This window comes from Bombus fervidus, chromosome 14, assembly GCF_041682495.2.
Source record: "Bombus fervidus isolate BK054 chromosome 14, iyBomFerv1, whole genome shotgun sequence".
NCBI classification, from domain to species: Eukaryota; Metazoa; Arthropoda; class Insecta; order Hymenoptera; family Apidae; genus Bombus; species Bombus fervidus.
In genome coordinates, this window is record NC_091530.1 from 7,650,698 (window position 1) to 7,678,313 (window position 27,616).

The following is a 27,616-nucleotide window of genomic DNA, read 5'->3' on the forward strand; positions in this document are numbered from 1 at the left end:
TGCCGCACTTGAATTTCGTAGGATTTTTAAAAGCTCGTATGTTGCTTGCACGGTGTTCTTTAATTGAAAGATCTTAATCTAACGGTGTTCTTCTTCTAATACAATACATTCATACTTCTTAATTTAAATGCATTTGTAATAGTACATATAATATTCTTTTTCGTAAAAGATAGAGATCTTATATACTATAAAATACATAAACTTCCTCGCATGAGATATAATAATATATCTCTATATTAGGTACTGTAAAATACTAGAATATATTAAGACTTATACTATCGAAATCATAACATCGGTAATAGTGAGATCGATTCGACGACTACACGTGTTTTCTATTAATACTATAAAAATATCGGAATACATAAATATATTGTAACATGTATTATATTTGCAACTTTTATGGTAAAAAACGATATAAAAACACTCTACATTGTTTAAACTATTAAATTATTCTCAAAGTAATTATATTATGATATATTATTACATAATATATATTACTATCGTGGCGTGCATGGCTTTAGGTAAAAAATAGATTTCGTATACCGATGTTTACAACGATAAAAATTAACATAAAAAAGTATAAAATATGTGTATCGATATGTACAATGCAATACTAATACGATAACATTGTGGACGGACGAAACGTTCAGCCAAGTCTTATAACATTAACCTCAGTTCTCTATGTGCAATGTTTTTTAATATCTGAAAATAATCATATTAAAAAACATCTTGCATATATATGAACACATATTGTTTAAAATCCTATATTTTTGATTTTAGACATCTTTTAGATATCATAAGCTAGCTTTTCTTAAAAGAAATTAATGAAGTAGCTGCAGGTAGAAAAATAATACTTCAAAAAAGGATATCATACAGCTGTTTGTGGGACACCTTGAACTAAATGTGTTTTGCTTTTACTTTTAGGTAATGAGGACTGGCTTATAGCTTTGCTTAATCTAGGTTGTCCATTTGGTGAACTGGTAACAAATCCTTCCGAACGCATATCTTTCAGCGAGATATTGGAATTACTCCTTAGCGATGGAGTAGAACTAAATTTACGATTATGCGACAATCGTTCTTGAAGCTTTGATTCATTTTGCCGCGGTATCCTAGATCTGACAGGTGGTGTATCACGATATTCGTGGATGTTCTCCTTCGAAGTACGAGTCATATTCTCGATTCCCTCCGAAGGTTCGTCGTCTCGCACCATGAGGATGTCTCCGCTGTAGTAATGGTCAGATTGTCTGGACACAAGAAAAGACAGTAAAAGAATTTATTACTGCTAAACATGATTATCTAATACTAATAATTAAAAAATAAAAAAATTAATTCTACATAGTAGTATCACCAAAAATTGTGATTTTCCTATCTAATTAACTTGTTTCTCTTTGTTAATAAATTCAAGAAGTTCCTTGCCCATATTTAAAGCTGTGCAATGAAATATGTACACTGTTGCATGTAAAAACTATTTTAATTACCTGCGTATAATCTGGCAGCCTTTGTTTTGCTGCATGAATTACAAGTAAAGGTAAGATTAATGAAAAATATATTTAAAGGTTGTGTTAATTATATTCCCTTGTATAAACTTCGTATGCAATTTCTATAGCGTTTATGAAGCCAGAACCATCACCCTCATGCACTACACGGTTAAATGATGTGGTCATATGGGGATGGTTCTGTTTACCTTTTCTTACCTTTTGGCATTGCGCCAAAGCATACAGCATACTACGGAAAGCACGATTAACAGTAGACACGCAGTGGAAACAGACCAAAAGGCAATTTGTAGAGGTTCTTTCGGCTCCCACCAATACTATAATAATAAACATAAATAAATAGAATACTTATACTAAGAATATTTTATAAAATTATTTAATAATATTTTATGAAAGGGGATATATAGTGTTCTTACTTCAGTAACTGGAGGATATGTAGGTACCAAACGACCAATAACCGTTGGTAAATACATAGACCAGAAGGCACTTTCAGTTTGTCGGTAATTCAATAAAATTGAACTATTGTAAGTAGTATTAATGTTCAAATACCGTAACTGTCCAGGCTTAGCAACATCAAAATGCAAACCCAAAATTTGCGATGGTGTCGGATTTCTGAAAGAGGAAGACATATGTATTACACGGATACAAGGTACATTATAAATAATATTATAATAGTAATAATACATATACATTATAAATAATATAAGCACAAAATAAAGTTATAAAATTATAAACTTACCCATACGTTGCAAAGTTTGCATATGCTTTCATGAAAAAGTGACTCATATTGCGATCGTTGTCTGTCCACATGTCACGCTTCAACTTCCATTTTTGAGGGAAGAATTCTGAAAAGATAGTAACTTGATAATTATATTGTTAATGAAAAACTCTAAATTACTGTGTTCTTACCAACATCCATGAAAGGTGCCCCTGTTAGCCAAAGAAGTTCTGTGTCGTGAGAAACACTTCGCCACTGTGGTAATGTTAATGCTTCTACAGTTGTGTTTAGCACATACAAATATGTAGGTACACGTTTTTCTATCAAAACTTTTGCTATTTTATCAAAAGGAGCAACGTAGTGAAAATCAGTCAAGAGCTGAAAATTTAACATTATAGAAATATACATATAATTAAAAAGTCAAATTATATACACATCGCATACAACTTACATTAATATACTGGTCGCGAATGTGGCTAGTATTAGTCGGATCTGGCCAATATGTGTACATGTATTTTATAGCTTCATAAACTCCTTGAGAATTTAGAGTGTAGTTGTATTGGAGAACAAGTTCCCAAATTTTCTGATCGAATGATTCCGCATCTATAATATATTGATTCTTGGCTAATGTGGCATTGTTATCTAGGAAGAATGAAAGGTTTATTAATTCGTAAAAATTTATAAGATTGCAAAGATTTCAAATTACATACATATAAGGAATGCTGCTTCCTGAGTAGTTACACCAGCCATATATGCTAAGTTATCTGCAAACTTATGACTTTTTATGCTTTCTTCAGGTGTTTCCATAAAGAAGCGCCAATCTGTTTCTCTCCAGTCTTCGTATAAATTGTCACTTGGTACTATGAAATTAGTGTCCAGTACAGGAGCCCAAGGAAACATTCCAATGTGTTGTTTCAATTCAGAATTACCAAGTTCAAAAAAGGATCTGCCATTCTTCAAACACTGCACCAATCTCCAGCTGTTTTCTATGCTACAGCCTAGCGATTCTGCATATACTTTAGATGTATTCTGTGCCCTGTACTTATCTGTTATGACGGCCCAATCTGCCAATGCAGAACCTGATTGAGCTATTACTTTTGATACCATATCTCTGGTTTTAGGTGCAACCATTAATAATCCAGCACTTGCTGCTCCAGCACCAGGTCCAAAAAGAGTTATTGCATCAGGATTACCATTAAAAACTCTGATATTATCATACACCCACCTCAATGCCATAGCTTGATCCAAAATTCCATAATTTCCAGGGCTATTCTCATCTCCTGTACTTAGAAATCCTAGAGCTCCTAGTCGATAGTTAATAGAAACAACTACTACATCGTAAAATGCAGCCAACATGTGAGCTGGAAACAAATTGCTTGCTCCATGTGTAAATTCTCCACCATGAATATAGAACATTACTGGGTATGGTTTAGGTAAACCAGAGCTAATATCTGGTGTAAAAATATTCAAATATAAACAGTCTTCATCCACATCACGGATTCCTTTAGTAGCACCAGTATATGCACTGGGCTGAGGACAAGCTGGCCCCCAATCAACAGCTTGCAGTAATTGCCAACCTTTATGAGTTTTGGGTGGTTTAAATCGACCTTCCTTTATAGGTGGCATAGCATAAGGAATGCCGAGGAATACATTAACATGCTTTGTAACCCTTTCAACTGGTAAACTCCAGGGCCTATGCCTTGCTTGTGGATCATCATATAAATAAACTTTAAATCCTTGCACTTGTCCATAAGCTGTGGTCACAGTCACATCTATAGGTAGATTTTTAGAATCAGACCTCTTTCTTCCTTGAAGATCTTCTCGCCAACCACCCAATATACCAGGTAAAGGGAGTCTTGAAGTTGTATGCTTAAAAAATTACAATCGTTTTGTAATTATAATCTTTTACCAAATTTACTTATTAATATAAATACAAATTGAATGTATCATTATGTGTCATTACTTTTTAAAAGATATCACGTAATTTTTCTAGTAAAAAGGAATAGTAGGAGAATTGTATTACTTGTATTATTTTACCTCGTAAAGGTACCGACTGTCTGGTGCTCTGGTGGGTCCTCTGTAAACAGAGTCCCAGTAACTAGGACGATATCCATATCTTCTATCTTTGTAAACATAAGTGTTGGTTCGGTCATCTGGTCCGTTTTGAGGCACATATACCCCATCGCGACTGTAATACCGACTACCCGGGGGTATTTGTTCCTGACACAACACCGTAATTGCGAGGAAGCACAGATAAAAACAGACGCGTCCAATCGACGAGTATAAAGTATATGCGGCCATCTTGCCCGCGTGCGTATTGGTGTTTCACCAGGAACAGACAGGTGTGGTCTGTCAGTATGTATACACACGTGACACTTCTACAGGCACGCAGTAATGCGAGGAACTCGGTCTTTCAGGAAACTCTTGATGAAGCGGAGAAAAGCGAAAGCCGCGATGAAAGTAAAATCTCACCAGCGTTTATATTCTCTTCGAATATCTCTTTCGCATGGAGAAAGGAAATCACCTCTGAAACTAATTAGAAACAAATTTTTGATTACAAAAAAGAAAGGTTAAATGGTCGGAATGTGGTAATTATTACACACGTGTACTACTTACGAAATCGAAAGACTGACACGCGCGTGAGCCAACACCCTGTAGCCTGTCACGTTCGAAAACGATTGTTTCTCCCGCTCCTAATACTACCAAACATCGAAATCCATTTTTTGCATCCTGTAACAACGATACTGATACGTTATCATTCACCTTAAACACTTTTCTTCTCGTAGATTTATGTTAACTTCATTATATTTTTTTGTTTTGAATATGTTTATGGACGTATGTACCATCGAACCATAAATATAAAATGATATTATAGAATGAAACCTTATGAAACTAATCGGCGAAATTAATCAAAATCAAGTTCACTGATAAGATTGAATTGCAGTTACGTGATACATAATAGCGAACTTGGGTATGTTTCGAAAATATTATTTGTAACGCGAATGCTACTCGGAGTTACATCCAAAGTCTACTGAACGGTAATGTTACTCTCGCGTGCAAATATGTGCTGCAATCGACTGCCCACGCGCTAATAAATACTTACTTGTTATATACTGAAATTATCGAGCAGTATGATCTACGAATCCCTGTGATCGTCCAAGTATGCCGTCGCGTGAACGGATGAGTTGTACTCATACTCGACTCATACTCATACTACATGTACATATACAGTTCAGTCACACTGGCTCGTGCGAGGGATACGCTTATCTTCCGGCAATTTTACCTGAAATGTAATAGATTACAACAGTGATACTCATTGCGAACGTTACTTCATATTAATTTTTTGTCAATTTCTAAATATCAGGATATAGTTAATCATTAAACAACTTAATAAGCTTAGTAAAAAATTCCCTAATACAAATTATAAATATAATATTTTCTGCCTCAATGTAGTTCCTGGATACTTTAATTTTGAAACTGACTGTCAAGTAAAACCAGATCATCGCTGAGTACCATTGAAATTGATAACATACCGAGGCATGAATAATGGGATAATCAACAATTCCCCCCTCGATTCCATCGTTGCTCTCATCGTTGAATAATCTCTCTATCAATTACAATCGCCTCAAACTGGTCTTCGTTATTTTGTTACTTTTGTTGCTTTTGTTGCACTCTTCATAGTCCATTAAGAACTGAAATTTATATAATCAGCGTGTAGATCACATATACCTAAAAAGATATTATGATTGAATATACAGCTACAACATGATTGCAAGATTGCAAGATATGTTCATGATTTAGCCGGAGCTGGGTGCGAGATATTAGTTCCCGCGGAAATAATCGATAAATGATACTAATATAAAGATTATGTAATAATCTTAATATTTTCTATAATACTCTAATAATTGTATTAATATAAAGATTTGTATTTAAAAAAATTATGTATTAGGAATATACATCGCTCGAGCAATTGCTTCGTCTATAGACAGAGATGCGACAAAGTAAAAGCTTTTTATCTGTCGCTCTCTTTGTCACCCCCTTCACGTGAGTTCTCCAATTTACGGCAATTGCTGGATTTATTACCCATTCCCCGGTCAACTTTACTTACATGCCTGTACAGTCTCAGTAAAGAACTGGCGTGGCTTAATTACGCTGGTTCGTTCTCGGCAATCCTCTTGGAATCGTCACGCTTGACACGACGGGGTCGACTTCTGAGAACAAAAGTGAACGTGAAATAGAAGTCAGTCGCGAATTGCAAAGTACGAAAAATTTGTTATATAAAATATACTTTGAATTTTTGTTCCAATATTTCATAAATAATTTCTTGACATAGGGAAGTGTATTCTTGAAGATCAAGATGATGAGATATCCTATATCTTCTGACTAAAAGATATGAGATTATGATATTTTAAGATGTTTAGTTTGGTATGTTTTACGAGATATTCAAGTTTGGAGAGTTCGCGGTGAATGCAAATTTATTGGACGCAACATTCAGTCCATCCTGGACCGACGTCCGTATAAAGTTGATTTAAATGGACGTTATTATAATCGTTGTTTGCGTCCCGTCGTGCATGCATCCCTTTTTGTGGGAACTTTGGTATTAAAATAGTCTTTGAACTCGTGGGAATAAGACATTCTCCCTGATAAATGTAATTATTCTTTTTAATACTCATTGTCGTTCTACGTACATGTTAATAGTTCACTCATGCTTGTAAAATTAAATATTGCTCCAATTAAAGTATACTCCTGTCATTCAGGAATATACGAACTTAACAAATACATACCTTAAAAAACGTTGACTGAAAAATAAAAATTTGCGTTTTATGAAAAGAATATAATTTACTTTTTATCAAGTAACATGCTTCTAATAGAAAAGCTGGAATAGAACATTGGAATACTCTGTTTTCTAATAATTTTCTATTATTATGTTATGCTAATAAAATTATGTTTTTGAAACATTTCATGTAATTTCGCCAGCATACTGTTAACAGGATTCTGTGTAGTTAGTTGCATAGTATTGGAGGCTTAAATATGAAACTTGAACGGAACCCAATCCTCTGGGAATACTACAATTACTCTTCAAATACTATCTTGACCACATCCTGTCTTAACACTTCGATTTTACCTTGAACACCCTTCCTCTATCATTTCGTACTTTTTCGGGACAAGCTGCGCGTGGTTGCCTCCCGATTTCCTCGGATTCAGGCACAGATGCACTGGCAGTGGTCGAAGAGTGGGGGCGGTGCGATGGTGGAGGCACTCGCACAGTCTGGGGCCCACTTGTTCGCCGATCGTCCTGTCACTCGAAAGCGCGTTGCCATTCCGGCAACATCGGCATCACTGTTGTCCCTCGTTCGATCTCGTGCTCTTCCATCGTATCGGTACTTCGTAATTTTCCCGCGAATCCCATTCAAATCGTATTGAGCACTCGACATCACGTGAAAGTGTGGAATAAGTGACTCCGTACATATAGGTGCATCCTAAAAGTGATAAAGTAGGAAGAATGCTTTAAAAAGAACTCAAAGAACTATCATACATTATTTTACATTGCTTGTTTGCAAAATTTAATAAATATTAAGTAGGGAAAATGACCACGGAAACGTTTTCAAGAGAGTTAGACGGTCACATTGTGACCTTGCTTACGAGGATTTCTTCCCTAAAGGAAAATAACATGGAACTAACAGAGAAGAAAGCGCCTATGTCGATAGAGGCTCGCAGTTTGGAACTCTGGAGAGCAGTAGCTGTAGAGTGTTTCGCTACCTTTCTCTTCAGTCTCGTTGTATCCGGCGCAGCCGCGTCCTCCGCAGTTTCCGGAAGCGGACTCTCTGTCTTAGCTACCGCTGTAGCATCCGGTTTTGCGATTTCGGCGATCTGCTTCATCTTTGGTCATATCAGTGGTAAGTGTTTTGCGTTATGTGATATTCATACATTTTCGAAGATTACCTGTAATTTTGTACATTTCTAGTCATCTATATATTTAATTTTGATAGTACCACATTTTCAAAATAATATATCCAATAAATTTGTTACTTTAACATCTTTTTCATTTGTAAAACAATTTTTGGGATATGGGCGATATTATACCGGAGGCAGAAACTTTTGTCATCCATACTGTCACGTCATTTGTACTCGGTCCTCATGGTTTCATTCTCGATTGGCTCATTAACCGATTATAGTGGCCGATAGAAACACAGCACATCACGCGTACAGCAGAACGTATACGAGAGAGTGCCCTAGATGGCATATAATATAGTATTTCAGGCTTACATCTTGGAATTCTTGTGTAATCTGTTTCATTATTGTCCGTCTTGTCATCTAAATAAAACATATTCGTGTCCCTTCCAAGAATATGCTTCGATTTTAATTTAAGTCTTACATAAACTTTTATTATTAGCAATTTTGATATAGATATATTATTTTGTATAATTTATATTTTGATATATATAGAAAATATAAAATATACGTTCCGTTTATCTCGTATAAAAAAATATATGCTAAACTTATAATAAAACTCGTAATAAAATGTCTGTCATGCAGGTGGCCACGTGAATCCAGCAGTCTCACTATCTTTCGCTTTGTGTCGACGAATCTCCTTCCTCCGAGCTGCTTTGTACATCGCCGCACAGTGTGGAGGCGGTATAGCCGGAGCTGCGATGCTGTATGGGTGAGTGATTGCTTTAAAAACCCGCAAGACCAATAAACAGTTTTCAACCCTTTGCATTCTTGTTATGATATCATTATCATGTAGTAGTTAAAACAAATGTAGTTAATAAGTTTTTCAAGTTCTATAATATATAGTTCAAAAGTCTATAAATTTTGACACTGAGTGAAAAGGGTTGAACGCAATATTTTTTTCAAAGCAAAAACTTCCTTCGAGTGTCTATATACACACACGAAAGCAGCAGGGTGTAGAAAAAATCGGAGATACGGAGCCCCAAGAGGGCAGCTGCTAGATATGGTATCCGAGAAGGCCGCGTAGTCGAGCCCCGGAAGCATTCCCGTCCCTTCAAGATGTCTTAACCATTTTTAAAAGCCCTCTGAATCAACGGTACCACCGTCATACACCTTTTACGTAAATAATGAACACATCCGTTTCTTAGAATCTTTACCAAGATTTAAATTGTTTAAAGTAGGCAACAGAAATATAAGAAGGTATATAGGGCGTTCTTGATAACCTACCTTAGATAAGTCGGTCGTGGTTGATTAGTAACGCATATACATACATTTCTGCGTAATCTTCATATGCTAACATGTAATATAAATAACTATGTTCTTCCTGCAAATCTCTTTGATATCTAGCTGAATCCTTGAGAAGCCTTCCTACTATATGTGCTGTCTTTCGAGTACGTGTGCCTTGAACAGAGCATAAAACTGCCCGCTGGATCTGAAACGATTCAAAGTTACAGCTTAGAAACTTCTACTTATTTACTTCAATTGGAATTATATATAAAAATGATGTACAAGAGGAGTTATTGAAAATATACAAATTAAAATATATAAATATAAATTACATGTTTCATAGCAAATCATTTTCAGGTATTTAAGACATTGTATTGCGTTACTTTTGTGTCACCCTGTAGAATGCTTTATATCTTCTTACGTGGCTGCTGGCTATTAACTATATAATTGTAAGAACTGGCTGATTTATACTTGTACTTTAAAATAAGTACTCACGAGTCGTTATTATATGTTCATCGATATTCACGTCTCTATTATTAACCTATAAAGCCCGCGTGGATAGTCTATAATTCAACGGGGCAGCAAGTTTTCGCGAGCAGGCGATGATCAGGAGCGCGCGAGCACGCTGCTGTAATATTTTTTTTCCCTTCGGTTGGATGGAGAGAAGAAAGAAATTGGCCGTGTGCAACTTGGTGCACGTGCCTCGATTTTGCCCGTGGTTAAAGGATCTCGCGTCGCAAGAGGGCGAGAAAAAAATAAAGATAGGGACGACGAACTTCCAAGGTACCATCACTTATGTCAAATCTCTTCTTCGACCGTTATCGTAGAGAGACAGAGAACAGATACTAAGATAAAAAATGTAGTTCAAGCATGGATCATTATTTCCCTTTCTTCTCGTTTCTCGAAAACAATTGCTTTCCCTTTTGTTGAGAATTACCATGGGTTATCCAAGATAATTCTAAATTCACTGAAGCGTAGAAATGTTACTGTAAAGTGTACGCTTTTTCTCAAGAAATTACAGATATAGATGTCTCCTATGTGTATCTCCACGATGTATGATGATCAAAGAGTACAAGTTTCATTGCAATGATCCATGAATTTCGTATAAGATAAACATCATCAAACACTTTCTTTCCAACAGCAAGTAATTATTAAGGCAAACATCTAATCCTCAAAGCTACAATAGATTATTATAACATATTCGACCGCTTCGAAACCATAATTCAGACTATTTAATTATACTCGGTTATTCAGCGGGTATCGGTGAAAAAATTGCAAAGAGAAGAACGAAGAGAGACGAGGAAGAGACAGGGGGAGAGTGGGAGAGGCAGAAAGAGGCACGCGTAATTGGCAGGGCTAGATGGAGAAGCTTCTTCGAAGGTAAGCACCTGCCTCGTTCCGTGTACGCTGCGGCAGGCCACCGCCTCGCAGCTGCCGCAGATGTTCCATGGACCAAAAAAGATCGTGCGGAAAAAGGATCGACCAGGCACCAGAGACGAGGATAATGAATACCTATACGCGCCGAGGTGGGACAAGTTTCACAACGCAATCGCCTCTCATTGAAGGAGGACACGCTGCGATCCGGAGCCAGAGCAGATGTTTTCTGCGTTCTCGAGGATCATTGTCCTCCCTTTCTCCTTTTATCATCGTCTTCTTCGCTTTCTTCTTTCTTATACTTTTTCTTTCTGTCATTCCTTTACTTCGTCGTTGTCTCTTCGGAATGTCGTCTTTGATATATCTAAAAAGATGAAATCGTCAAGAATTATAGAAAGGAATACATAGTACGAAGATGAATGAAGATGCAATTAATGATATGATAAATGGTAATGATGTAAAAAGATAACTGGGGATTGTTCATTCTGCGACCGGATATTACAGGTTGGCACAGGTTGCATGGAAGTTGCAGACCCCTGATGTTGTTCCATGGGAGCCATAGAATAGAAGAGTACCCCTGTATAATAACTTACTGAACACCCTCGTGAACACTATCGATACTCTGTGGTCAGGGAAAGGTAAGAATACATACCCCGTACGATTTACCGCAGATACGCCCTGAACATCATTATCCATCCGTTAAGGCTTCTGCGTGTTGAAAAAATTACGACGTTTTCCCTTAGCAACTGTTTCAAAATTAAATATCTATGAGAAAGAAATAACCATGATTATTGAACCTCGAAAGCTAAGATTGTATAAATTAGATTAAAAATTTGTGCTTTAAATAATTCTTCGTAAAAAATTCCTTATATGGATTGAATAAAATGTTACGTAGTGTGAAATTGTGGATGAACATGGATACTTCTGACGATTCCATACGACAGATCTGTCATCCGAGGTGGGATCACCCTCAGACCACCATATGACCGCACAAAGAGATAACAAGTGCGCGATATGTACCGAAATAATAATCGAACAATACTCTAGTTAACCAGTCGGGTTCGTCATCCCTTCCAGAAATGTCTCTGGGGAGTACGTGCATCCCAGTGAGAAAAAAGGAGAGCCAAAGGAAAAAGAGGCGGTAGCGGGAGAGATGAAGAAGGAAATAACACGATTCTTGCATCTGTTGCGACTGGGTCAATCGATGCCGTATGTGTGTGTGTATATGGCGTTTGTAAAACACGTATCCTTGCCTTCATAGAGGGTTGGTAGCTCCCAGTGCGATACTTCCCTGAAATATAAATAAAAAATGAAATGGACAGGCAGCCGAGCAGATAAATCGTAAACCGAACTGACACGACCCAGAGATTATGGGAGAATCGCGAGTCTAACTATCCGGAAAGGATTTAGTATCGTTTCATCAACACGTTACAAGATTCTCCCATTATCCTCCTATATACTTTTTCCACAATACAGATACGTAAAGAAAAAGATCCATGATGTATCTTCATAAAAAATTGATTGTAAGCTTTAAGCTTCAGGAAAGGATATGAATATTTATAATAAATTACCATATCGCACATATTTTTCTAAAGTAACGCCGCTGAAATAAGATTTTCAGGAAAAATGAGAAACTGTTTATAATGTTGATAAAAAGAATAAATTCTAGAAAACAATGGCTAAATATTATTTTTGTAATTTTTCATTCTTTGCCCATGACATCCTGCTGTGATGGTTTTGATGTTCTTTTAACACAGGGCATTTGAAACACATGTGCGATATAATTTCTAAAGTCTAATAATTATTACAAGAAACCATATCCAATTTTCTTTTTATTTGTGTAACGGAAGAAATAGTCCAAGCACGTCGACCGAGATTTTTCTAAAGAAAAATTCTAAAGGGAGATGGACGCGGTGGTATAAAACTATTTGTCAAGGGAGTTTGCCACCACGAACTGAGGAACAGCTGTGAGGAAGCAGGTGTGTGTTGTGACGTCAAGCAAGACACACGCAGACGCGTGGCGAGCCGGATGTCCAGCGAAGAAACAACTCCGTCGCACATTTCCTGTTCTCCAAAACTATCTATGACACCCAGCTACGTTTAGTCTCAAAATCCGAAACAATTCATTTTTGTCGCATCGCTCTATGACCACGTTCGAAACTGCAATGCGATTAATCGAATTGAAATTTATCTTAATGAAAGATACAATAAAATAAGATGAAAAATAAAGAATAAATCGCTCGACTTCGAGCGTCGTATTTTTAAAGAATTGACGTACATACAAAGAAAATACGTCACGGTTGAGAAATATCATTCATCGAATGAAGGCGGTCTTCCAAAGGGAGAGATTTACAGTCGACAAGTAATATCCAAGCTTTTTCGAAAGCCTTCGATATTGGGTTCTTAAGCTGTGATTTCGAGAACCTTCTTCAATACTTCCAGCCAACTTAGGATCTCCCTCCGAATTTTCTTTGAAGATAATTCGTCGACCAATCAAATATATATATATATATATATATGCGCTATTAACTGTCAAAGATACACTCGTGCTTGAATATTATAAATTAAAGATACTTTAATTTTTTTATCTAATTAGTGTAATTAACGAAAATTTTGTTTTCAATATATGTATAGATTGTTCGTGATATATTTTTGATCTAGTTGTCGGAGATTCTGCGATTTATGTAGCTAGTCCTTTTTTGATATCCGTATGCATAGGGAGAAACTGTTGTCGAGCCGAAAATGTAGCGTGAAAGCCAGGTGGGTCAGGTAGAACCGTTTCAATAGGAATGTTTTACCTGCTTGGAACACCTTTTACCGAGAACACAAAGCGGCCCGCCTAAACGATCTCCACGATATTCTAGCTTTTACAACTTTGACTCATATGCGACGGTTATTCCTCCGTGGAAATGTTATTCCAGTCGTCGACGATGTCCTGTGACAAGTAGGCGACGCAAGAACATACCTCTTCGTTAGTAAAAATAAATTCGGAGCGGCTGATGATGAGCAAAAAAGCGGAGAACATGTGACGGTCTTTCACGCACCTCTTAAAATCTCTGACTCTCAGCTAAAAGCGCACGATGTCGCCCCCTAAACTAAATATTTGAGAGTATTGCAGGCTGGGAAAGTTTACGCCTTGTGTTCCTTGTAGTGGTTTCATGAAGAGTTGGTGAAGGTGATAAGAAGCTGAGATCCTTAGTGTTTAAACTTCTGTGAGAAACTCGATATAAATTACTTTTGGTAGTTTATGAGGATTAATTTTCAGGATTGAGGATTTCTTCTGTTCTGTTATTGTGTTTATTGTGTTATGTTATGTTATTTTTTTATTCTTCTGTATTCTATAATTCTCTTCTAGTTAATAGTCTATTACTTTATTGTTATACGATGTAATTTAAACAGCATTCAATTTGTCCTAAAAATGTGTTATAATTATAATATATTATTTTTTTCTCTTTTGGAGAAAGATTGAAAATACGAGTACGATTACCTTGGAGTTTAAGAAATCAAATAGCCATGAAAGGATTGATGCTTATGTGTCGATCTTCTAGGTGAAGGAGGAAAGAACTAGCAAGGCGAAAAGGCTCCAACTTAGGGTAGGATGAACGAAGCAGGATGCTAACAGATGGTCACAACCACGTGTTCGTTCTTAAGAATCGGTCCGTTCCATGATCGTAGGTTGTGCGATTAGATGCATGCGCAGCCAGCCTGTTGGCCCTGCATGAAATCCATTTCTTAACGTGAGTGCGTGAATAATCACGATTTCTTTTCCAACTAAAAAGATGACTTAAAAACTGTTTCTTCAAACACTTTAGAATATAGCTTTTATTGCGAATGCAATAAAATTTAGGTTTTGCAGAATGTTAATACAACTCACATTGCAAATTCATATGAAATTCGAATTAAAAATTATACAACCTTAATTAGAGTTACAAATTTTATACTTGAAAATATTCTAAGCAATATCTTGGTACAAAATTTTTTTTTTAATCAAAATGATGATACTTTAAATATCGAAAGCTTTTTAACGACTAACTAAGCTTTTCCAAAGTTTCGGAAGACGAAACAGCTATCGTTATCTTATATCCTTTCGAAACGCGTGGACATATCGAATTCGACATGTTTGAAGAGGTAAAGACGGAAAACATCTGCCGCTGTTTCGTATCCTTCGGTCGAAAGAGAATCATTTATGGGCTCTAAAGCTCCTTTGTGATTGCGACTTTACGCTATGGATATTCGAAAGGACCACTGACGATTCCTTTTATGCAACATGTGGCTGGCACGTGTTTCCCCGTAGAAAGGCACGGTCCACGATTTATATAGGATTCTATAAAGGAGGAGGATCCGCAACGATCTTCCAAGCCAGCTGCCACGGTTTCTTTCTCTCTCGTATCTTAACTGGTCAATAAGATTCTTTTAGAATTTATTGTTAGATATCGCCGCCATGAATCTGCCAGGGTATAATCGGCCTAGTGAATTGGTTGTATATAGGTACGTAAAATTTCCTCCATTGTTAATTATATTTAGTGTTCTTACACTTGTGGCTAAAAGAACATATGTACATGCAATTAGTTTCATTTGATTAAATTGATAAAAATTGTAATAAGAAAACTTTCGCACAGATTAGATACTTAAATTTAAGGAGGAGATATTTTTTATAACATTTTAAAGTAGATGATTAAATATCGTACCTTCCTAATTATACATAACTAAATCTGTTCATAAAGGAATAATTTAGGGTATAGAGTTTTCTAACTGATAGAAATTTTTCTCAATGAATGAATTCTAATTTTGCGTTAAAAATTGAAACGTAAACTTTGATGAACGAACGTAGGATAAAAGCAAGAAAAACGCGGTCAGCAGCGTTTATTGTGTCGCAATGGATTCTCGTGGGTGTACGCACTTCCTGGCCCTTTTTCACATGTTTCCCATTCACGACGAGCAGGATAGAAATCTGAAGCTCGAACTGTTTTGTCCTTTCAAAGAATTCCTGTGCTTTGTCGTCTTGGATTTCTATAGTCGATGATGTTCGTGCAGGAAACTGCACTGTTCTCAAGAAAAATGTCTGGAATTAATCGTCACATCTACTCGCTATAATTTTTTAAAAAGAAGGTGACAGGAAACTGGCCTGGATACCGTAAAGAATGAAAGAAATATTACCTGTATTCAGGCTACCTTCGAATAAATATGCTAAAAATACTTGCTTCTCTATACACCATAAAATTTCACTGAATACAATTCCATCAGGCGTAACACTCGATACAGTTTGTCCCATAAGGGAAGACTGGTCAAGCTTCTTGCAAAACTTCCCACAATCGATCGCCCTACATCGGTAGTTCACCGTGAACCTAATTTTCTGGTTTAACCACAACCACTGGAGCACCTGAACTTTCCCATAGGGCAAGACTTTAGAATGGAATCACTGTAGATCTCGCCTGGGCTTTAACACATATCACACACATGTGGCGGTTTTCCTGGTCAAAAAAGGGGGCCAGGAAAGGGGCCGTTAACGACTAGAGCACGTAGCTTACATACATATATATCCTAACCACTCTACAGAGGGGAGTTCTGGTGGGTGGAAGATATCAATAGCTCGTTAAATACGACAGAGGTCTAGTGAAAGTGATACACACCCCTTCTGGCTCTGAATTGAAATTTATTTTAAACGTTGTAGCCCTCGCTGGATCCTTGAGGGTGTTTCTGGCGTTCAGTTACCCCCATGCGAATATAGGGCACAGGTTGCACGCGGTCTCTCGAGTCAAGTGCATGTAGGATTAAATGACGAAACGAGTCGCGGCTGAATGACCGTATCTTCTCAAGCGGAAAACGTGAGAAAAAGACCGTCAGCTATGGGAACATTCCTTGTAAAACTCTTCTAAGAAATATCGAATGACGGTGGACCAAAAAAGTATCGTAGAGTTGTATTCGGATTTTATATTGGACTTGTGAAAAATGAGAGATCAATGTTAAACGATAATCATAAGAAAAGGGTATATGATGGAAAATGAAGGATTTACTGGTTTTCTAAGTATTAGTTCTAATGTAAGGTTCAAATAGGTTTGCTTGAAATATTTTCAGGCTATACTTGTAGCTTTTTGTTACGAGAAGGCTTTTAGAGTAGAAAAAATGGAGGCTAGTCCGCACTCTGACAGTAAAGAGTAGATGCAAAGAGTGTTCCCTTTTTGTCTAGGGCCAAAATGGGTCTCTTAAAGAGGATTAAAATGGAACGAAGTCCCTTCGGCCTGTTTAAACGCGTTTTAAATATTAAAGTATATTCTAAAAGCAATATAAACGAACGATTATATAAAAAATAATATCATATCATATAATATCATAATGTAATATCATATCATGATATTAAAAAAAAACTCACAGAATATTATCTTCCCACGTTAGCTTCAGCATAAAAAGTTGCTATGGCCAATTTGACTATTGTCTACTAAAGGAAAAAGATCGATCAAAAATCCGCTTATCACTCTGGCTGCCCTAAAAGGGATGCGAGATCTCATTTTTTCCTTGTTTCCACCCTCAACCACAGACGATACATTTAATCCCAATTGTGCCGTCATGATCTGCATTTCTGATTTCATCAATTCGCTCTCTCGTGACACGATCACGAGGCCTCTCGACATAAAGAGGCTGAATAGAGCAAGAAAAAGAAAGAAAGGGAGCTCCTATCTGCATCACACTCTAAACAGGGGAGAATTTTCGTCGATACACGTGACGATAAATTTCAGAGGGACAGGGATTCAGTGCATTTAGCGGTAAGATTAGATCGATTTCTCCCTTAGAACTGCATCATATCCTGCACTTCGAAAGGCACCTGCATATAGAGGTTCGCCTTGTTAATTTTTTGTTAATATTGATCTCGTGTATCAATTACTTTGAACTTGATTGTTTCTATTAATTCATTGAAAAGAAATTAATATTAATATTATATAACGTGCTAAAACATATTTATAAAAGACTTCGCATTAACATTCAGCAAGCAACATTCCTAATGACTTTCAAATATTAAAATCCTAAATTCCATTATTTTCTAATATTTCTTTTTATCAGATAAATTGTTGAGTATTTTATTTTTGAAACATCAAGTATAAAATATAAGATATTAATTTTATCAATGGGTAGTGATTATAAATCGAGATTCACCAATATGAAATTCTTATTGATGTCCAATATCATTGTGGTCACTGTACAAAACACAAAAGGTCGTGTGTCTGTAGCCCCGTGTGATTGTACGAACTGAGAATATTAACGAGATTATATGCAAAAGAAACACGTCGATGGGGAGGGGGAGGAGCGATGAATGAAGCCTATAAGCTCGACGATGCACCGGCTAATATAAACATTACACCACTGGGACTGACTTGCTGCAGGGGGCTTTTACGCCGGGTGTCGCTGTTACAGTAACCTTCAATAAGAAAATCATTGTATATTACACTATGACACGTCATACGCAGGAATTATTTTGGAAAACTGATCGATAATTTTTACACTTTTCTATTATAACCTGAGTTTATTTAATTCTTCTTACCTACGTAGTGCATTCAATAATTAAGTAATTCAATTTTATTTGTTATAGAGTGACTACACCTTCCAATACGCAGACCTTAACTTCCGTAGGTCGTCTCGGAGGGCCTATCGAGAGGCTCTTGGTAGAATTAGCACTTTCTGTGCTGATTGTCCTATCTCATTTTACCTCAGAATGCTCAAAAATACTACCAATGTCAGTTTCTTCGAAACCAGCTGGCGTATTAGCTGCAGCTTACACGGCAGCCACTTTAGTTTCGGTAAGTATATACTGCTTTCGGCGCAAGTTTCGATTAAAGCACAAAGTTCTCGTTGATGAAAGAGAAAAACATCGTGTTAGTATGAGAACGTCTAAGAAAGTAGTCCTTTTTTCCCTTATTTTGCCTTCCGTTGTACGCATTCTTTTCCGTAACCGGTCTATCCAAAGCGGCTCTCGATTCCTTTCGAATCAGCCTTACGTTCGTGTCTTTAAACAGCACCTGCAGTTTAGCAGAGAAGGAAATGTCGGATAGGGAGGACTAAGAAAGAAAGAAAGAAAAGAGAAAAAAGAATTCAATCTTTCGGTTCCACCTGCTTCGAAACGTGTGTACAATATACTCCAAACAGAAAAATAAGTTTTACCGTGCTTCGTACAAGAAAACAGGAACGTAAGAAATGCACGTTTGTTAACTTGCGCATTCGGTATCACTTCCGTCCCGTACACAATCTAAAAAATATAAAACATGAATAACAATTATAAAAATATAAAAAACATAAATGAATAAATCATTACTAAATTATAACAAATATTTTTAATTATATTTCAGAGTCCATTCTTAAATCCCGCACGCGCACTTGGACCAGCATTCGTCACCAATCGTTGGGACAACCATTGGGTGTACTGGGTAGGTCCACTGTCCGGAAGCGCAGTGGCAGCCCTTCTTCACGAGTACGTTCTAAATCCCAAACGATCTAGAGACCCACGGGATATGGACGACGGTGACAATTCATCAATGAGATCCGACGAGGACACCTACGACGATCTGGACAAACCAACGGGTCCCAAATTTCCCAGCGCCTATGCAACCTATCGTCCAGTTGCTGGAGCATCTTCCTCGATCTACAGTACGCCCCCGACAGCCTTAGAACGTGTCGAATCCATTTACGGGGGAACCAAATCGCTCTACTGTAAATCCCCACCCTTAACCAGGGCAAATTTAAATCGTTCGCAAAGTGTATACGCTAAATCGACTTCCGGAACCCGAGACGGCCTAATGATCCCCAAACCGGGTCCTCTAGCCCCCGCACAAAGCCTATACCCGATTAGAATAGGTCAAACAGGTTCAAATTCAGGAAGAGACAGTCAACAGCAAAATGGATCAAATGGTCAGAATCAAAATTCTCAAAATCATAACAGTACCAACCAAAATATGCAGAATCAACTGCAACAGTGCACGCAGAGTATTTATGGAATCAGAGGAATTTCCACAAGTCTCAGTACGAGGGAGAATGGTATCTATGGTGTATCTACGGGGTCCAGCATATATGGCCGGGCTCCAGCTCCTCCTCCGAGTAGTCAGAATTCTCAACAGTCAGGTCCAAGTGTCCAATCTTCCACTCAAAATCATCATCAGCCACAACAACAACAGCAGCAGCAGCAACAACAACAGCAGCATCAGAATGGAACGATATCCACCTGCTCTGATAATGCAGCAAACTCTAGAAGACCGGAAAGCATGTACGGGCATATTTCTAGACGCAGTGACGATTCTGCGTATGGCAGTTATCAAGGTTCGACGCGAGGCAATTATGGAAAGGTACCTGGACCTCCTGGATCAACGGGTCCCCCTAACGGACCACCTGGTCCTCCTCAGTACCGCGAACAAGGAAGACCCAGCCCAGCTGGGCCATTGCAGCAGAACCAGCAAAATAATTTTCAGAGAAATTCGCCAAATCCTCAATATTGACTATAAATTTCATGGATTTGGTGATCATTTTTTATAAGACTGCTACATGATTGGCTGAATGATTATTAGCAGCTTCAGAAAGACGTGTAGTGATTGTCAAAAGAATGGACAAGTTCGCTGTACAATAAAAATTATATAGGACCATTGAATAGGACTGAATGTCATTCGAAATTAAAGTTGAAGATTTCGTTGAGAAGAAGAAATATTGTAGTGCCATTTTGTAGCGTGATGATGATAGCAGGAGGATATAGAGGAATGGAATACCCCAGAAAATAATACTGATATTGATAATGGTTAGATTACAATGTCCCATAAACTTTGGATGGAATAATAATGTTTACCGTATTCCCCTAGAAATGGACTTAGTGTTGATATCTTTCAGTGACAATTGTAAAAATCTTTTTATCGAGATTCGTCGTGATGAATTGAATGAACTGAAGAAGCTACTTCATTGTCTCCCACCATGGGACATATAGGCCTTCCACTTTCTCCGACGTCGGGCATTATTAGATTAATTTTTTAATTAACTGTCACAATCTATCAAGGTATTGATCGTTTTGCGGTTATCTGGAAGACATTCGAAAGCAATAAACTTTGATTTTTGAATCGTTAATTATCAAACTCTTAACTTTTGAATCAATCGATAAAGCAAACTGATTAGAATTTTAATCAGTGTTCTGTCACACAAGACTGATCTCACAAATACTTTTTTATATATGACATTTATAGAAAGAAACAGAAGAGTTTATTATATATCGAAGATCAAATTTGAGAATTTTTGCTGCATCTGCTCTGTTTCGTATAAATCGATATGATCGATTTTTGGTCCAACAAAGTGAGACAAACTTTATACTATTTAAACATCATACAATGTATGTATTAAGATACTATATTTTAAGAGATAAAGTCAATATGGTATAAAGTAATTTAATGTAATGGATGAAAGTATGAGCATTTATGAATTAATATTTGGAGAACGTAAAGAACGATAGAATTCGAGAAACAGTCTTTTATAGTCTTTTGTATATATTGAATTTTATATTTATTATTTTTATTATAGATTATAGGACTGGTAGGATTATTGTTACCTTCATATATGTACGTACCTAGCAAAAAGATTCGACAATAAACATCTCTAAAACAACGAATTATTTGCTTATTTTTTGCTACAATTATGGAAAATAAATCAGCAGACTTTTACATAGACTAATATCGCTTTTATTATGGTAAAAACGATTTTTGTGTTTAACGTACGTCTTCCCGCCAATAATTATATAGAGTGTTCCAGAAGTCAAATCTCATAGTTACATTCTATGGATATAATCAAGCAAAAAAAAGTTATATAAAAGTTATGAACATGGATCATTTAAAGGTTTATTAACTTACAATAAAAATATATAATACAGAGGAAGCAATAATAGACTTACAATAAGAAAATAATAATATCTCATTAACATAGTCTTTCTTTCTTTTTCTATCAGCTTTTGTTTCTAACAGATAGAAAAGAAAAGAGAGATCTCGTTATTTGTCTCTAGACTGCAGGTTTTTATGCAAATTCATATTTTTGAAAGTATAATTAAACAAATAAAACCTCGATAGAAAATTGTTTCACTTACCAAGTATTATAAAAAGCACTATACTGTGGATACTTTATATATTGTACATTCTGTGGAATTTTACACTTTCAAATTTTCTATAAATGCATCAGCAGTCTATTTATCTTTATCTTTTCTTCTTATGTTTATGGCTTTCCTACCATACTCTTCATATGACCATGACGAAGTTCGACCGTTAATTCCTGAGACACCTTGTATACCATACCAACGGAGTCTTATCACCATCTATCGGGATGCAACGAAATCCGGCACTTATCATACGTTTAACGAGTTTAACCGATAAAAATTTCAAGAGAGATCGTCATGGGGAATCAAAACGCAAGAAAGGCAACCTTTGTTGCCAAATAGAAAAGTTGTTGGAATTTCCCACAACCTTCAGTCTCGATTTCAATCTCTCTCTCTTCGGGACGCACTTGGAAATCAGCTGATGACGTAACACACGACGAGCGCAAGAAGAAAAGTTAGTTGTATACTCGTGTCGGTGTTGGTGGGCGCGAGACTTGCGCGAGACGAAGTATGGCGTAGGATTCTGTCTGGGCCTCTTTCATTCAGCAGTGTGTCAGAGTTCGCTCGCTACTACGTGGTGGTTTTCGTTTCTCTACCATTCTACTAACGGTAAATCACACCATCGTATTCTTGTGTATGTTGTGCTGCGTTATTTTATCACGACTGGTGTATTCGGCGCTTGACGGAATCGGAACCAGCTCTATTTTCTTGCAGGGCACGAAAAGGACACATTGAGTATTGGTACAGGATGAGCGTCGACGCATACGGACCCAGCAGTCAGACTCTGACGTTTCTCGACACCGAAGAAGCTGATTTAATTGGTGCAGATACACAGGGTAGCGAATTCGACTTCACTGATTTCACGTTACCCTCACCGAGTCAAACTCAGGCTTCGCAACACGATGCTGCCCAAAGTCAACCTAACCAACCCGTACAGGTTCGTTTTTTCACTGACCATACGTCTACCACGTTCGATCTCTAACCTATATTTTTGTTTCTTTACTTCGTTCGCCCGTGTACAAGGTTTTTATTTCTCAAGCACGCGGATACCACCTAACCTCAATCCGGGTTTGGTTTTACTAATTCCCGACATACATTAGTTCCTTATGTCCACGCCTTAGCAGAAGTTTTCTGACCTTCCCTTTTTTTACTTTTAACGATATGTATTTGGAAGGATTTATTAATAAATATGCTTTTTGCGATGTATGGATTGTTGTAAATACAGAAATCGCATATTTAAATCAGGTTTTCCAGACGTGATTAGTAGTTTTTCTATGATTAGAGGTTAGGTTCTTATATGTAGAACATTTCATAGTGTTATGCAAGGTGAATTGTTTGAATTGTTTCCGATTTAGAATTAATATTTTTTGGTATGAAAGGAAAAATAATAATGTAATATCGATATTATAAACAAAATATGGCATAATTGTTTTATATAGAATTGTGAAAAAACGGATGAAATAAGCGATAAATAAACAAAGATTAATTACGTAAATTGGATGCAGAATTTAATTGCATATAGGAATAAGTATTTATTGATAATTTTTGTACATATATGGCTCTTCTCTAGGTTAATGGAACAAGCGGCAGCTCATCTTTGGAGTTGAAGATATCTGGAGCAGCACAAAGCCTTGCGGAATTGCAGTTTGAAGAAGAAGAAGAGGAGGCATATTACAATCGTGATTTGCCAGAACATGCATGTAAATATTGTGGTATTCATGAAGCATCTTGTGTTGTTATGTGCAATGTTTGCCGCAAGTGGTTCTGTAATGGCCGTGGAAATACATCTGGTTCTCACATTATCAACCACCTTGTCAGAGCCAAACATAAGGAAGTTACTTTACACAGGTATTTTTTTCATACAACTCAATTGTATAGAATGATTTTTATTTCATAAGAGATTTATATTACAGAGATGGTCCTTTGGGGGAGACTGTTCTTGAATGTTACTCTTGCGCTGTTAGGAATGTTTTCGTTCTTGGCTTCATTCCTGCAAAAGCAGATTCTGTTGTTGTATTACTCTGCCGCCAACCATGTGCGGCGCAGAGTTCATTGAAGGATATGAATTGGTAATTATCATTTTTAGAAAAAATTACAATTGTAATAAATTACTATCATATTTAATACTGTTTTAATATTATAGGGATCAAGAACAATGGAAGCCATTGATAGAAGACCGTTCCTTTTTAGCTTGGTTAGTAAAAATTCCATCAGAACAGGAACAATTGCGTGCCAGACAAATTTCGGCCCAACAAATCAATAAGTTAGAGGAATTATGGCGAGACAATGTTGACGCAACCTTTCAAGATCTTGAAAAACCCGGTGTAGATGAAGAACCGCAACAAGTACTTTTGCGGTACGAAGATGGATACCAATATCAGAACATATTTGGCCCTCTCGTTAAATTAGAAGCCGATTATGATAAACGTTTAAAGGAATCTCAAACGCAAGAAAACATCGAAGTACGTTGGGATGTTGGACTGAACAAAAAGACAATCGCCTATTTTATGTTAGCAAAAACAGACGGTGATATGAAATTGATGCATGGCGATGAACTAAGACTTCGCTACTTGGGTGAACTTCACAAGCCTTGGTCTGGAATTGGACATGTAATCAAGATCCCTGATAATTATGGAGAAGAAGTAGGGATCGAATTGAAAAATAATTCTGGCGCCCCAACGGAGTGTGTTAGTAACTTCGTCGTTGATTTTATTTGGAAAAGCACTAGTTTCGATCGGTAAGTAGTTTACAGACACTTCTCATTTTTATCTAGAGATGTGCTTCTTTTAACGTAACATCCTTTTTATAATAGCATGCAGTTAGCATTGCGGAAATTTGCTGTGGACGACGCTTCTGTATCTTGTTACATATACCATAGATTGTTAGGACATGATGTAGAAGAAGTTTTGTTTCGCTGCCATCTTCCTAAACATTTCAGTGCTCCGAATCTGCCAGACTTAAATCGTTCACAAGTATATGCCGTGAAACATGCTGTACAAAGACCCTTGTCTCTAATTCAGGGACCGCCTGGCACGGGAAAAACTGTAACCAGCGCTACGATAGTTTATCAACTCGTAAAACAAAACGGTGGTCCTGTATTAGTATGTGCTCCTTCGAATACGGCTGTCGATCAGCTAACAGAAAAGATACACAAATCCAATTTAAAAGTCGTGAGACTCTGTGCGAAGTCACGAGAAGCAATTGATTCACCAGTAAGCTTCCTTGCCTTGCATAATCAAATCAAGAACATGGAGACGAATACTGAATTGCAAAAATTGCAACAACTAAAGGATGAGACTGGTGAATTGTCTAGCGTTGACGAAAAACGTTATAGATTACTAAAGAAAGCAGCAGAAAAAGAATTATTAGAGGCAGCTGATGTGATTTGCTGCACCTGTGTTGGAGCTGGTGATCCAAGGTTGCATAGACTTAAATTTCACTCAATTCTTATTGATGAGAGTATGCAAGCAACGGAGCCTGAGTGCATGGTACCAGTTGTTCTTGGAGCGAAGCAATTAATCCTTGTTGGTGATCATTGTCAATTAGGGCCAGTAGTTATGTGCAAGAAAGCTGCCAAAGCTGGTTTATCACAGTCTCTTTTTGAAAGATTAGTAGTATTAGGAATTAGACCTTTCAGATTGGAAGTACAATATCGTATGCATCCAGATCTATCACGATTCCCATCAAACTTTTTTTATGAGGGCTCTTTGCAAAATGGCGTATGCGCGGACGAGAGGAAATTGTTGAAAATTGACTTTCCTTGGCCAGCACCTGACAAACCTATGTTTTTCTACGTTACACAAGGTCAAGAAGAAATTGCAGGAAGTGGTACATCATACTTAAATCGAACGGAAGCATCGAACGTTGAAAAAATAGCAACAAGATTTTTACGTTGTGGAGTAAAACCTGAACAAATTGGAGTAATAACTCCGTACGAAGGTCAACGAGCTTATTTAGTGCAATACATGCAATACCAAGGGTCCTTGCACTCTAAACTGTACCAGGAAATCGAAGTCGCAAGCGTAGATGCTTTCCAAGGTAGAGAAAAAGATATAATAATTATGTCTTGCGTTCGATCGAATGAACATCAAGGTATTGGATTTCTGAATGACCCACGAAGGTTAAACGTCGCGTTAACCCGCGCGAAATACGGAATTATAATCGTAGGAAATCCAAAGGTATTGTCGAAACAACCATTATGGAATCATCTATTAAGTTTCTATAAGGAGCAGAAAGTTCTTGTAGAAGGACCACTGAACAATCTTAAAGAATCTATGATTCAATTCGCTAAACCAAAGAAACTCGTCAATGCTGCTAATCCAGGCTCTCACTTTATGTCTACGTCGATGTACGATGCAAGGGAAGCTTTGATCCCAGGTTCGGTATACGATAGATCAGGTACTCAGGTAAATGGAACGCAGAATCATAATCCTTATTACCAAAGGAACGTACCTTTAGACATCTTCAGCAGAACCCACGACACTATTAGTTACATTAGCCCAGAAAGAGCTCAAGCAGCGATGAACAATGTACCAGTTCCAGTGGGAATGTTCATGAATATGGCACACGTACCACCACGGTTCTATAATCAGCATCAGCAGGCTCTACAGGCTAGACAAAACCAACGTAATCGGCGAGGTACAGCTTTGTCGAAGAACAAACAAGGCCCACGAATGGGTAAACTAAGTCAATCAGAACAGAATACTCAGCCATATAGCCAGCCAGGATTACCGTTAACACAAGGCACGACGCAAGGTATGTCACAACCAGGTTTCAGCCTTTCTCAACCAGGACTGAGTCAAGCGGAACTTTCTCAAGATTCGTTCGCTGTCGGAGAGTTTCAATCACAGATGGACGGATTATTATCACAAGATTCAACTTATCAGGGTGATCGTAGTGGTTTTTATCAATCCGGACAGTCACAAGCCGGGGGACAATTCTCCCAGCCATATTGAGCCGAGATCGTACGGCTGAGCAACGCAATTGCTATGCAGCGTCGCGGGAGCGACTGAAGGCTCGTTCGACCAATTCTTCTTCGACCAACAACCACAAATCACTAACTGCGCAAAACGGTAAAACGGCTCGGCGATCGAGTACGGTATATGCACACGCAGTCGTCGGCGTTTTAAAAGAGGGTTTTAAAACAAACAAGCAAACAAACAAACCAAAAAAAAAATACTACAAATGGGGGAGCTCATCGTCATTTACTGTCGAAATGTTAAACTGTTTTAGACGGGGAAAGAAAACGGTTAAAGAGTAAAACCACCTGGCAAACAAGTATGACAAGCCAATAAAAACAATTAAAAAAATACAAAAACAAAAAAAAAGAAAGAAAAGAATAAGACTGGGAGACGACATCATCACCAAAATTACCAACCACCACCGTGACACGCGCTTACCGTAAAAGTACCGTTTTATCGCGGGGATCGAATGACGCTAGAATTACACACACAGCAAAGTAAAACAAACAAACAAAAAAACATCAAAATACCAAAAACACAAAAAAATGTAACGATAATAAAGGAAAAAAGGAAGAAAGAGATACGGGACGTGTAACGCTTCATGACTTGACCAAATTCGAAAAGTGTGCCAAGATAGCGTATTAGCTAAAAAACGTACAAAAATACTAAACGAATCTCTAAACGACAAACCAGAAAACAAAGGGGAAATGGTATTGTTTGCGAATGTTTAATTTGCTATCGAAAATGTGAAGAATGGAAAAGAGAAAAGATTTGGAGTGCATTATATTGGCTC

At 37.2% G+C, this 27,616-nt stretch overlaps 3 protein-coding genes and 1 long non-coding RNA gene across 9 annotated transcripts; 2 read left to right on the forward strand and 2 right to left on the reverse strand.

Annotated features, from left to right (window-relative positions):
• Positions 1-41: 41 nt before the first annotated feature.
• Gli (carboxyl ester lipase-like protein Gli) lies at positions 42-5,472 on the reverse strand. 3 transcript variants are annotated; one of them, XM_072016437.1, is made up of 11 exons: positions 5,315-5,472; positions 4,828-4,941; positions 4,249-4,743; positions 2,922-4,080; positions 2,663-2,853; positions 2,403-2,589; positions 2,233-2,338; positions 1,910-2,105; positions 1,695-1,810; positions 1,479-1,507; positions 1,030-1,244 (listed from the first exon to the last, which is right to left on the reverse strand). In XM_072016437.1, exons 3-11 carry the CDS (start codon positions 4,510-4,512, stop codon positions 1,168-1,170), a joined length of 2,325 nt encoding a protein of 774 aa, XP_071872538.1. In that variant the 5' UTR covers positions 4,513-4,743; positions 4,828-4,941; positions 5,315-5,472; the 3' UTR covers positions 1,030-1,167. The 3 variants fall into 3 exon arrangements, with proteins under 3 accessions (XP_071872537.1, XP_071872538.1, XP_071872540.1); XM_072016436.1 differs by lacking the exons at positions 1,479-1,507; positions 4,828-4,941; positions 5,315-5,472 and having other exon boundaries at positions 42-1,244; positions 4,249-4,787; XM_072016439.1 differs by lacking the exons at positions 1,479-1,507; positions 4,828-4,941; positions 5,315-5,472 and having other exon boundaries at positions 1,105-1,244; positions 1,685-1,810.
• A 1,761-nt stretch (positions 5,473-7,233) lies between these two features.
• Bib (MIP channel family protein big brain) lies at positions 7,234-21,388 on the forward strand. The gene is made up of 4 exons (XM_072016462.1): positions 7,234-8,108; positions 8,749-8,875; positions 18,347-18,554; positions 19,101-21,388. Exons 1-4 carry the CDS (start codon positions 7,799-7,801, stop codon positions 20,238-20,240), a joined length of 1,785 nt encoding a protein of 594 aa, XP_071872563.1. The 5' UTR covers positions 7,234-7,798; the 3' UTR covers positions 20,241-21,388.
• LOC139994152 (uncharacterized) lies at positions 10,535-18,340 on the reverse strand. 2 transcript variants are annotated; one of them, XR_011801561.1, is made up of 4 exons: positions 15,453-18,340; positions 14,252-15,305; positions 13,043-14,176; positions 10,567-12,924 (listed from the first exon to the last, which is right to left on the reverse strand). It is a non-coding gene; the product is annotated as an uncharacterized lncRNA (long non-coding RNA). The 2 variants fall into 2 exon arrangements; XR_011801562.1 differs by lacking the exon at positions 15,453-18,340 and having other exon boundaries at positions 10,535-12,924; positions 14,252-15,447.
• A 761-nt stretch (positions 21,389-22,149) lies between the features above and the next one.
• Positions 22,150-27,204, forward strand: Upf1 (Upf1 RNA helicase). 3 transcript variants are annotated; one of them, XM_072016428.1, is made up of 6 exons: positions 22,150-22,496; positions 22,577-22,799; positions 23,433-23,710; positions 23,776-23,931; positions 24,006-24,599; positions 24,675-27,204. In XM_072016428.1, the coding sequence occupies exons 2-6, from the start codon at positions 22,611-22,613 to the stop codon at positions 26,815-26,817; spliced, it is 3,360 nt and encodes a 1,119-aa protein (XP_071872529.1). In that variant the 5' UTR covers positions 22,150-22,496; positions 22,577-22,610; the 3' UTR covers positions 26,818-27,204. The 3 variants fall into 3 exon arrangements, with proteins under 3 accessions (XP_071872529.1, XP_071872530.1, XP_071872528.1); XM_072016429.1 differs by having other exon boundaries at positions 22,150-22,471; positions 22,561-22,799; XM_072016427.1 differs by having other exon boundaries at positions 22,150-22,471.
• The last annotated feature ends 412 nt before the right edge of the window (positions 27,205-27,616 follow it).